Source organism: Podarcis liolepis (genome assembly GCF_965112155.1).
Source record: "Podarcis liolepis genome assembly, chromosome: 13".
Classification (NCBI taxonomy): Eukaryota; Metazoa; Chordata; class Lepidosauria; order Squamata; family Lacertidae; genus Podarcis; species Podarcis liolepis.
The window spans coordinates 14,871,879-14,884,263 of NC_139573.1; the positions used below are offsets into that span (position 1 = coordinate 14,871,879).

Consider the following 12,385-nt stretch of genomic DNA (forward strand, 5'->3'; position numbering starts at 1 on the left):
ACTCTGGCTGGCCCCCAACAGAATATTAAAAGCACAAAAAAATCAAACATTTAAAATTTCTCTAAACAGGACTGCTTTCAGATGTCTTCAAAAAGGCAAATAGTTGTTTATTTCCTTGAAGGTGACCCAGAAACTGCAACTAATCCAGAATGCAGCAGCCAGACTGGTGACTGGGAGCAGCCGCTGAGACGATATAACACCGGTCTTGAAAGACCTACATTGGCTCCCAATATGTTTTCGAGCATAATTCAAAGTGTTGGTGCCGATCTTTAATGCACTAAACAGTCTCAGCCCAGTATACCTGAAGGAGCGTCTCCACCCGCATTGTTCAGCCCAGACACTGAGGTCCAGCGCCAAAGCCTTCTGGCAGTTCCCTCACTGTGAGAAGCGAAGTTCCAGGGAACCAGGCAGAGGGCCTTCTCAGTAGTGGCGCCCGCCCTGTGGAATGCCCTTCCATCAGATGTCAAGGAAATAAACAACTACCTGTCCTTTAGATGACATCTGAAGGCAGCCCTGGTTAGGGAAGTTTTTAATGTTTGAAGTTTTATTCTGTTTTTAATGTGCTGTTGAAAGCCACCCAGAGTGGCTGGGGAAACCCGGCCAAATGGGCAGGGTAGAAATAATAAACTAAACTATAAACTATATATGTTGTAAATCATTTTGTCACAAGTGTGAAACAAGCATTGCACATATTTTTAAACCATTGATTCTTCATTTTATTTGATTTGTATAACAACAGTGGAACACGATTAGAAGTTCAGCAGGTACAAAGCAAAATGAAGGCACAAATTTGGCAAAGGGATTTATGGAGACCAGGAAATAGTAGCTTACCTAGAAGGCATTCAGCTTGGGTCACCTGCATTGTGCACAAACTAGGACATGCATTTCTAGCTGTAGCCTAGTGAGATTAGTATGTCTATATGAGAGTATATAATATGTCTAGAAATCATTAATCTCAGTTTATGCATCTCTATATACTACTCATCTAACTCCCTCTTAACTCATGAAAGAGCTATATTGTCTAAATATTAGCCCATAGTAATCAATCAAATTTTATAATAGAGAGGGTGCCTTTTGGCCTAACACTTTTCTTCTCACTTATTGGAAGATGGCAAAGGAATATCTGTAGGTGGAGTAGAATCACTCGTAAATTTCATATCACGGCAGAACAAGACCGCTTCCTTGCCCAAGCCCATCTCAAACTGCCATATGTACATCTTCTCATTGGGCTGCACGGTTACACTAATAGCTTCTTCGATCTCAGTGGCTTCATTCCAGTTTTCCTGCTCTGTGTTGACCCTCTTCCCACCATACTCAGCAGTGAGAGAGAACTGATACTTGGCAATGGCTTCAGTGAGCGCACCCGACTGATATGTGGCAGTCATGGAAATCTTCCAGTTGTGCTCCACACTGGTCATCTTCTGCTTGTTGTATCCCACTTTCTTGGTGATCTTCTTATTCCATACAATGGGAGTGCTAGAGTCGTTGGAGATGGTCTTGATAGGTTCCCATCTACCATAAGCTGGACCATAGGTAATAGCCATTCCTCCAGGGAGCATATTCACTACATCACTATGGAAGGAAAATGTTTCAGCATTCAGATTTTCGTGGAAGTTGGTGCTTTTATAGTACTGGATGCCCCATTCATCAACAGGTTTTACAAAGTAATAGTATTTTCTGACGCCCCAGTAATAGAGACCATCCTTGCAAGCAGGGTGAAGTGTGTATTCAACTGCATCTTTATCTTCATTCATATTAGTGACCATACGGTAAACACCTCTTTTCTGGAAAATGATATAGAAGTATCTAGAGGCTGAGAGGTAATGGTCCCCTCCGCGGCAGTTGGGATGCAGGCTGTATACTACAGCATCTAGGTCTTTATCCATGTTGCTGACACGGCGATAGTTGTCTCCTTTGATGATGTAGAATAGGCCGTCCTGATGGGCTAAGTAGTGATCTCCTCCCATGCAGGAACTGTGCAGGCTAAACACTTCGAGGTCTTTGCCCCTGTGGAAATTGGTGGACCTCATGTAGCAGCCCAGGTCGGAGCGGACAATGTAGTAATATTCATCTACCCCACAGAAATCAACCCCTGGGGCTTTGTTCTTAGGGACTATCTCTGGCATGGTGCTTGATTCTAGGAAAAGAAAGCAGTGTATTCAGTTAGATCAGAAGATTTCACAAATTGATCATTTATTTACTCTGTTTACTTATTTTATTATTTATGAAAATGAAATAATTAACAGAATTTGCTGACGTCTTGGAAAACTGTCTCAATGCTTTAACACAATATACCTGCCAGTGCCAAATATAATCCCAAAGGTAAATGATTACTAATTAATTGTGAGATGCTTTGAAAGACGAACCAAAAATCTTCTGCTTGTCAAGACATATTTTCTATCTATTTCTCTATTCATTTGATAGGAGACCCACCCACCCCTTCCAAGGAATATAATATTGCCTTTGACAGGCTGATCAGTTTTAAAAGCAGTTTGCCCAGTGACTTTAGGGTATGGCTGTTTGAGAAACAAAGGACCAAGATTTTGCTGAAAATCAATGCTTTTTTGAAGGCTCAGTGTGGCTAAAACACCTGTATCCATCACTGCTGTGCTTGCTCACAAAGAGAAGCTCTTTGCATCGCTCCATTGTTCAGAACATCTGAGAGAGTGGTCATTCAATGCTCAAGCCCCATTAAATGTGGTCAAGCTTAAGGAGAGGCTGAGACAGTGGATTTTGAGGGGATATTTACTGAGATCTTTTGTGGGCACCATACGAGGTCACTCAGGCACCCATAAGTGCTATGTTGGTGACTGCTGTTCTAATTAATTTCCTGTCTCAGCTGTGATGGGAAGAAACTGCCTAATACCTCAGAATATCTTGGAAAGAGGAACAAAATTCAGATCTGGACCTGTTTTTTTCTCATAGTGTGCATAAACCAACACCATCCTTTCTCCCATTCAGCCTGGAAGGGGCAGATAAACTTACTTGCCTACTCTCAACCTTGGTAGTTAATACAATAGTACTGTAGTGCCAGACTGTTGAGGTTCAGAGCTAGGAGAAGAGGATAGTGCACATCTATTGTGGTTGGCGGAGGAGGGGAGAGAAGAGATTTCCCAGTTCTTTATTCCCCCACGGATTTTCTTGTGGGATCTAATTTGTTCCCTCTAACACCAATGTTGTTCATGGTTCTTCAGGAGATTAATACCAGATGATCATCCCTGCTTGGGATTGCCATGCTGTAAGATCTGTACTCCCTCCATGTGGACTGAAGGTTTAAATATGTGTATAAATCATATTTCTTAAAGCTAAAACAGTCCCTACTATGTATTCAATTCTCCAAGGGAGCACAGCCCCTGGGTGAATATTTGCAACCCCCTGGGATCTTGCCCCAGCTCAGCAGAGAGTGTGTGTGCATGAATGTCATTTTCTTGGGTCTCTTTCTCACTCTGAACTAGGGCTGGTGGTCTGATCAGCCACTCAACTCCACCTTTTGGGTGTTTTTGATTCAGGAATATAAAAAGAGGGGCATAATAGAAGATTGTGCATGGCATTAAAGAAGTGGCTATTTCTCTCTCCCACTTCTTCTGCCATAACTGTTGAGCTCAAGAGGTCCTATTAAAATAGCCTGACAGCAGTCAGTGATAGTCAAAAGAACATACTTTTCATACAATGCAAAACTCCTAATTTATTTTATTTTAAGTGTCCTTTATTTCATCTCCCAATGGTGAAAATAGTTTATTTTTTTAAAAAAAGCACCGTCAAAAAGCTCAGCACATTCTTAAACCCCCTTACCCAAGAAACCAAAGCCGTAAAAGGAAACATAATCAAAAATCTTTTTGAACCATAAAATGTACCCTCCACACATGCAGCAAAAGCGTCACTGTTCAGATATATATAAGCATGGGGTACAGTAATTAGATCACATGATCCCACTAGTTGATTGACAACTTTTAACTCAAACACTGAATATTATACATTCAGATCCTCAGGAGTTACCACATTTATAAACTAACATTTGCACTTGGAGTAGGAAGTGAGGGGAGGGGGGGAATTAACTCAGCTGTCAGACAGTGTGAAAAACTCCTTTATGAAAGTCATGATCACAAAGCATTGAGCTAGCCAGTGTCTGCTGGTGACTTTATGCAGCCCTACTCATTTCTATTCGAGAACTTCGCAACACTCAGTTTGTATAGGATTGCATTCTGAAAGTGATCTGGAGGTCAGGATGGATGTTCGTAATATAAGATAAACTTTATAGACTATTTACAGAATGAATGTTTAAGGAAGCTCAAGCTTCTCTGTTGCTCTACCCAGAAGCCCCTTCCAGTCACATCTGGTTCCTTTGAGCCAACCCACTGAAACGGAGAGCATTCTCCCAGATACCCACGCCCCACTTCCAAACCCAAGATGTTGCAAATGAGTTCAGAATCTGATAGGAATGGGGATTCTTCCTCTGGATCACATCATGATCTCTCCCTGCAAGGTGTTTCAATACATTTAGTGGAGAGTGAGTAAAGAAAGGAATTCTGATTGCTGGAGGGACCAGAGATACCAATCCCTAAAGGCTTTGGAAAGCCCCACATAACATCTATATCACACAGAGAATATCATTGGCACTCAATAATTATAAAGTTAGACTACGTGTCAACAAAGAAGCAACCCTTCCCTTGTGCCCCAAATTCTAAAGTAGTCTCTCTCTGCTCCTGCCCAGTAGCCCTCCAAGACTTACCGGTTTCCGCGGTATTCACACAGAAAGTTTTATAATAGGTGGCAGCTGCTTCTCTTTCTGGAGAATGTGGGAAATGTGTGAACAGTTGCTGTTTATATAGGATAGAAGAGGCCAAGGGTTAATGAGAAACTACACACTGCTCCACTTACATTGGAACCAAAGTACATGCTTTATTGATTTTTTTCAGATAATGAACAGTGACAACAACCACAAGACAACCCTCCCACTTCCCTTCTCACCTGCCATGTGTCTTGAGCTTGAATGTTTGGTTGATAAATAACATGGATGATTTTGTGTAATTCCAAACAATTGCACTGAAGGTTGCCCAACAATAAATTCAGTTCTGGAGCTGTGAGTGGTTTTTTCACTACCACCCTGAACGGGGGAGGGGGTGGCTGGCTCCAGCATGGGGAGGTAGTGCCGGGAGTGCCGGGAGTGCCAGGAGGCAGGCATACAGGGCTCAGTTCCAAATATATGCCACACTTTTCACAGTCTGAATTTGGAAAAAAAGTATGGCTTATATTCGGGCCATTATGGTAGTTTTGATCTAAGCTTTAATTGTCCTAGAAGAGCCCCAACTCTGTAAGTTAGCATTGTCTGAGGCACAAAGGAAAATTTGTTTCCTAAGGTTAATCAGCCCCTTCATGGATCACTGCCTTGTCATGGTGAAGGGGCTTGAATAACTCAGAGAAGCTATGAGCTATGCCGTGCAGGGCCACCCAAGATGGACAGGTCATAGTAGAGAGTTTTGACAAAACATGATCCACCTGGAGGAGGAACCGGCAAGCCACTCCAGTATCCCTGCCAAGAAAACTCCATGGACAAAGACAACAGGCATATAAAAGTTATGATGCTGGAAGATGAGCCCCTCAGGTCAGAAGGCGTCCAACATGCTACTGAGGAAGAGCGGAGGACAAGTACAAGTAGATTCAGAGCTGATGAAGCGGCTGGGCCAAAGACAAAAGATCACTCAGTTGTGGATATGCCTGGAAGCGAAAGGAAAGTCCAATGCTGTAAAGAAAAATATTGCATAGGAACCTGGAATGTAAGAACCATGAACCTGGGTAAGTTGGATGTGGTCAAAAATGAGATGGCAAGAATAAATATTGACATCCTGGGCATCAGTGAACTAAAATGGATGGGAATGGGTGAATTCAGCTCGGATGACTATCATATCTACTACTGTGGGCAAGAATCCCATAAAAGAAATGGAGTGGCCCTCATAGTCAACAAAAGAGTGGCGAAAGCTGTACTGGGATGCAATCTAAAAAATGATAGAATGATCTCGATACGAATCCAAAGCAGACCTTTTAACATCACAGTAACCCAAGTTTATGCACCAACTACTGGTGCTGAAGAAACTGAAATTGACCAATTCTATGAAGACTTGCAACACGTTATAGAAATGACACCAAATAAGGATTTTCTTCTCATTATAGGGGATTGGAATGCTAAAGTAGGGAATCAAGAGATAAAAGGAACAACTGGCAAGTTTGGCCTTGGAGTTCAAAACGAAGCAGGGCAAAGGTTAATAGAGTTCTGCCAAGAGAACAAGCTAGTCATCACAAACATTCTTTTCCAACAACACAAGAGATGACTCTACACATGGACATCCCCAGATGGGTAGCATTGAAATCAGATTGATTATATTCTCTGCAGCCAAAGATGGAGAAGCTCTATACAGTCAGCAAAAACAAGACCTGGAGCTGACTGTGACTCAGAACATCAGCTTCTTATAGCAAAATTCAAGCTTAAACTGAAGAAAGTAGGAAAAACCACTGGGCCGGTAAGATACAATCTAAACCAAATCCCTTATGAATACACAGTGGAAGTGAGCAACAGGTTTAAGGATTTAGATTTGCTGGACAGAGTGCCTGAAGAACTATGGATGGAGGCTCGTAACATTATACAGGAGGCAGCAACAAAAACCATCCCAATGAAAAGGAAATGCAAGAAAGCAAAGTGGCTGTCCAACGAGGCCTTACAAATAGCGGGGGAGAGAAGGCAAGCAAAATGCGAGGGAGATAGTGAAAGATACAGGAAATTGAATGCAGATTTCCAAAAAATAGCAAGGAGAGATGTCAGAGCTGCTTCCAGATCCTAGCTCACAGAGGATCACGCTAGCCAGCGGTCACTTGTAAAAGTCTTTTATTGAGTTACAGTTTCCATTCTCAAGCTGCTGCACGCAGCTCTACATCTTAAGGGTTAGACCGGCGAAGCTCCGTCTGAGTCTCCGCCCCCTGTACACCAACTTAATACCCTAGCCTTACTCCACCTTTTCCACCTGACTGTTCTTCTCTGGGTCTCTTCCTTCCGGGATTCTTCTGACGCTGACCCCCCTGACCCTCCTGTCTCCTTGCGCCGGGCTTTAGGACCTGGCTCCCTTTCCGGGCTGCTTACTGCGCCACCTTCCTGTGCATTTGAACTTGGCGCGCGCGCCCAACCTTCCACTTTCCGTCTGACCGTTTCTTCGCTCCCCGATGGAGGTGTGGCCACTCCTGACTCGTGCCCTCCCTCCTGTTGTGAGCTGCCAGCGCTTGATACCTGGCGCCCTTCCTCTCCCCTGCTCTCTGTTGGTGACGCTGGTCCCGATTTCCAACTGCTCCCCTCTGAGCCCCCTCTGGCCCTTTCTTCCTGGGGTGTCCCCCTAGGCTCCCCACTTGCCCTGGCCACTGGTGCTCCTTTCTTCTGATTCACTGGAAAGACTCGGAGATCTCGGGTCGTCGTCATCACTCATCTTTTCTTCTGCCTCCTCCCCCTCGCTCTCTGTTTCCTCCCTTGCCCTTGCCTCTGCTCCTGAACCCCTGACAAGAGACAAGAAGGCCTTCTTAAACGAGCAATGCAAAGAAATATAGGAAAACAACAGAATGGGAAGAACCAGAGATCTGTTCAAGAAAATTGGAGATATGAAAGGAACATTTCGTACAAAGACTACCATAATGAAGGACAAAAGTGGTAAGGACCTAACAGAAGCAGAAGACATCAAGAAGAGGTGGCAAGAATGCACAGAGGAATTATACCAGAAAGAAATGGATGTCTCTTACACCCCAGGTAGTGTGGTTGCTGACCTTGAGCCAGACATCCTGGAGAGTGAAGTCAAATGGGCCTTAGAAAGCACTGCTAATAACAAGGCCAGTGGAAGTGATAATAGTCCAGCTGAACTATTTAAAATTTTAAAAGATGGTCTGTTAAGGTGCTACACTCAATATGCCAGCAAATTTGGAAAACTCAGCAGTGGCCAGAGGATTGGAGAAGATCAGTCAACATCGCAATCGCAAAGAAGGGCCAAAGAATGCTCCAACTACTGCACAATTGCACTCCTTTCACACGCTAGCAAGGTTATACTTAAAATTCTACAAGGCAGGCTTAAGCAGTATGTGGACCGAGAACTCTCAGAAGTGCAAGCTGGATTTAGAAGAGGCAGAGGAACCAGAGACCAAATTGCAAACATGCGCTGGATTATGGAGAAAGCTAGAGAGTTCCAGAAAGACATTTACTTCTGCTTTATTGACTATGCAAAAGCCTCTGACTGTGTTGACCACAGCAAACTGTGGCAAGTTCTTAAAGAAATGGGAGTGCCTGATCACCTCATCTGTCTCCTGAGAAATCTCTATGTGGGACAAGAAGCTACAGTTAGAACTGGGTATGGAACAACTGATTGATTCAAAATTGGGAAAGGCGTACGACAAGGCTGTATATTGTCTCCCTGTTTATTTAACTTATATGCAGAATTCATCATGCGAAAGGCTGGGCTGGATGAATCCCAAGCCGGAATTAAGATTGCCGGAAGAAATATCAACAACCTCAGATATGCAGATGACACAACCTTGATGGCAGAAAGTGAGGAGGAATTAAAGAACCTTTTAATGAGGGTGAAAGAGGAGAGCACAAAATATGGTCTGAAGCTCAACATCAAAAAAACAAAGATCATGGCCACTAGTCCCATCACCTCCTGGCAAATAGAAGGGGAAGAAATGGAGGCAGTGTGAGATTTTACTTTCTTGGGCTCCATGATCACTGCAGATGGTGACAGCAGTCACGAAATTAAAAGACGCCTACTTCTTGGGAGGAAAGCAATGACAAACCTAGACAGCATCTTAAAAAGCAGAGACCTCACCTTGCCAACAAAGGTCCGTATAGTTAAAGCTATAGTTTTCCCAGTAGTGATGTATGGAAGTGACAGCTGGACCATAAAGAAGGCTGATGGCCGAAGAATTGATGCTTTTGAATTATGGTGTTGGAGGAGATTCTTGAGAGTCCTGTGGACTGCAAGAAGATCAAACCTCTCTATTCTTAAGGAAATCAGCCCTGAGTGGTCACTGGAAGGATAGATCCTGAAGCTGAGGCTCCAATACTTTGGCCATGAGAAGAGAAGACTCCCTGGAAAAGACCCTGATGTCGGGAAAGATTGAGGGCAAAAGGAGAAGGGGATGACAGAGGATGAGATGGTTGGATAGTGTTCTCAAAGCCAGCAGCATGGGTTTGACCAAACTGCGGAGGCAGTGGAAGACAGGAGTGCCTGGCGTGCTCTGGTCCATGGGTTCACGAACAGTCGGACACGACTAAATGACTAGACAACAGCAAACAACAACAACAACAAAGGTTAATCAGGGGCCATGTATGTATGTTGATTTCCATTAACCTCATTATTATTTAATAAGTACAAATCCTGATGTGCTTTCTAATTTTGCATCACATGTTTTTTGGCCCCGGGAGATAGTACCGTATTTTTCGCTCTATAAGACACACTTTTCCCCCTTCAGAAATTAAGGGGAAATGTGTGAGCTTCATATGGAGCGAATACAGGCTCCTTGGTTTCAGCGATAGCAACGTGAAGCCTCCAAAGGGCAGAGGGAGCGCTTCCTTCGTGCTCCGGAGGCTATGTGTTGCTTTCGCTGAAGCCTGGAGAGCAAGAGGGGTCGGTGCGCACGGACCCCTCTCGCTCTCCAGGCTTCAGGGCTAGGCACCTGAAGCCTTTGGAGCGCAGCAGGACCTTGTGCTGCGCTCCAAAGGCTTCGGGTTCCTTTTGGTGAAGCTGGGAGAGCAAGACTCTCCTGGCTTCAGCACAGAGAGAGAGCTGCGCAGCGCCCCATCAGACAAGTGGGAGGAGAAATGGAAGGGGCTCCATTTCTCCTGCCGCTTCGCTGAAGGGGTGCTGAGAAGAGAGGGGGAGATTTTTTTTCCTTGTTCTCCCCCACTAAAACAAGGTGCGTCCTGTGATCGGGTGTGTCCTATAGAGCGAAAAATACGGTAATTGAAAAGCACCTTAAATATCAACCAAATGCAATTTTAAAATACGTAAAAAGTCAAAGTGTTCATCTACTGGCAATGCAATAAGGAAATCTATCCTTCCCCACCTGAAAGAGGAACACAAAGAAGAGAACAGAGCTGGTCCACCCATGAGGCAAGGTGAGGTGGCTGCCTCAGGCGGCAGGATGTACTAAGGCAACAGGGGTCAATATTTCTTCCTCCCTTGTCCCTGATGTACATCTTCCTTCACCCATTCTTCCCTGGTGGAAATGGGGGGGGGGGGCTGCTATTCTGAGGCACACCTCAGATGCCAAAATGTCTCAGGCCGTGAAACATGATGACCAGCACAAACACCATGAACACATGGTATCACTGTTAAAAGACCTCCACCGACTTTGAATCAGCCACGGGCTTGGTTCAGAGTTGTTATACTCAAGGTTCTTGTACTCGTGTACAAATCCCTGAATACTTTACATCCAGAATACCTCAGAGATAGCCTGAGGTATCCCTGAGGTCACTGGGGGAAGCATGGTTAATGCTTCTCTATGGACCACAATCGTGTCTTGTGTCAACAAGGAGTTGTGCCTTCAGTTTTGTGGGCCCAACTCTATGGAACTGCTACAAGAAGTTAGGCAGACACTCACCCTACTGACTTTCAGAGGTGTCATCAAAGCTGTTTTATTTCAGAGGGCCTTTGCTTCCTGAATGCTTCTCAGAAGGTTTGCTTGCAAAGAGAAGCTCTTTGTACCTCTCCCTTGTTCAGGATATACAAGAGAGTGGGCCTTCAGTACTCAAGCCCCATTAAATGGAGAGGCTGCGCCAGTGAATTTCAAGGGGATATTTACTGAGGCCTTTTGTGAGCACCATACGAGGGCACCCAGGCACTCATGAGTGCCATTCTGGTAACTGCTGTTCTAATTAATTTCCTATCTCAGCTGTGATGGGAGGAGACTGCCTAACAGCTCAGAATATCTTGGAAAGGGGAGCAAAATTCAGATCTGAAGCTGCTTATCTCATTGTGTGCATAAACTGACACCATCCTTTCACCCATACAGCACTGGAAGGGGCAGATAAACTTGTGTGCATGAACCGACACCACCCGTTCTCCCATACAGCACTGGAAGGGACAGATAAACTTACTTGCCTACCCTCAACCTCAGTACAGCAACTACAGCAATAGTACTATAGTGCCAGACTGCTGAGCTTCAGAGCTAGGAGAGGATGGAAGGACACATCCATGGGGGCTGTGGGGGAAGAGAAGAGATTCCCCAATTCTTTATTCCTCCTCGTATTTTCTTGTGGCGTCTGATTTGTTCATTCTAACACCAACGTGTCCAGGAGGTGCAGATTGTTAAGACTAGATGAGCATCCCTGCTTGGGATTGCCATGCTGTAAGATCTGCACCCCCTCCATGGAGACTGAAGGTTTAAATATGTGTATAAATCATATTTCTTAAAGCTACAACAGTCTCTACCATGTCTTCAATTCTCCAAAGGAGCACTGGGTGAGTCCCTGGAACACCTTGGGATCTTGCTACAGCTCGGCAGAGGAAAGTGTTATTGAATACGCATGAATGTCATTTTTAAATTCAAACGCAGCTGCTGGAATATGTGGTTTGTTTTAGTAGATTGGTTGTTGTATTATTAAAAGGAACTTCATTTAACTTGTACTGTTATTGCTTAAATAAAAACCTTAGAGTGAGGTATACATCCTGTGTTCTTGGGTCTCTTCCTCACTCTGCACAAGGAGGGCTGGTGGTCTGATCAGCCACTAAACTCCACCATTTGGGTGTTTTTGATTCAGGAATATAAAAAGAGGGGCATAATAGAAGTTTGTAATGCGTGACACTAAAGAAGTGGCTATTCCTCTCTCCCTCTTCTGGTACCATAACTCTAGAGCTCAAGAGGTCCTATTAAAATAGCCTGACAGCAGAGTCAGTGATAGGAAAAGAACATACATTTCCACACAATGCAAAACCACTTTATGAAAGAAATTATCACAAAGCATTGAGATAGCCATTGTCTCCTGGTGACTATATGCAGCCGTATGCCTTGCTATTCAAGAAACATTCAGTTTGTCTAGGACTGTGTTCTGAAAGAGATCTGGAGGTTGGGATGGATGTAACTAATATAAGTTATACTTTATAAACTATTTACAAAAGAAATGTTCCAGGGAGCTCCAGCTTCTCTGTTGCTGAATCTTTCCCCTACCCAGAGGCCCCTTCCAGTCCCATCTGCGTTCTCAAAGATACCCATGGGCCCCTTCCAAACCCAAGATGTTGCATATGAGTTTAGAATCTGGTAGGAATGGGGATTCTGCCTCTGGATCACATCATGATCTCATCCTGCAAGGTGTTTCATGACATTTAGAGGAGACTGAGTTCTGGTTGCTGGAGGGACCAGAGAT

At 44.2% G+C, this 12,385-nt stretch overlaps 1 protein-coding gene across 1 annotated transcript in view; it reads right to left on the reverse strand.

Moving 5' to 3' along the window:
* Positions 1-692: 692 nt before the first annotated feature.
* The window catches only part of LOC310691179 (uncharacterized protein), a 29,588-nt gene continuing 17,895 nt past the window's right edge, over positions 693-12,385 (reverse strand). The window contains exon 3 of the mRNA XM_083470836.1: positions 693-2,137. Within this exon, the coding sequence (XP_083326962.1) occupies positions 1,095-2,126 (1,032 nt within the window). The 5' untranslated portion in view covers positions 2,127-2,137 and the 3' untranslated portion in view covers positions 693-1,094. The remainder of the gene's footprint in view (positions 2,138-12,385) is intronic.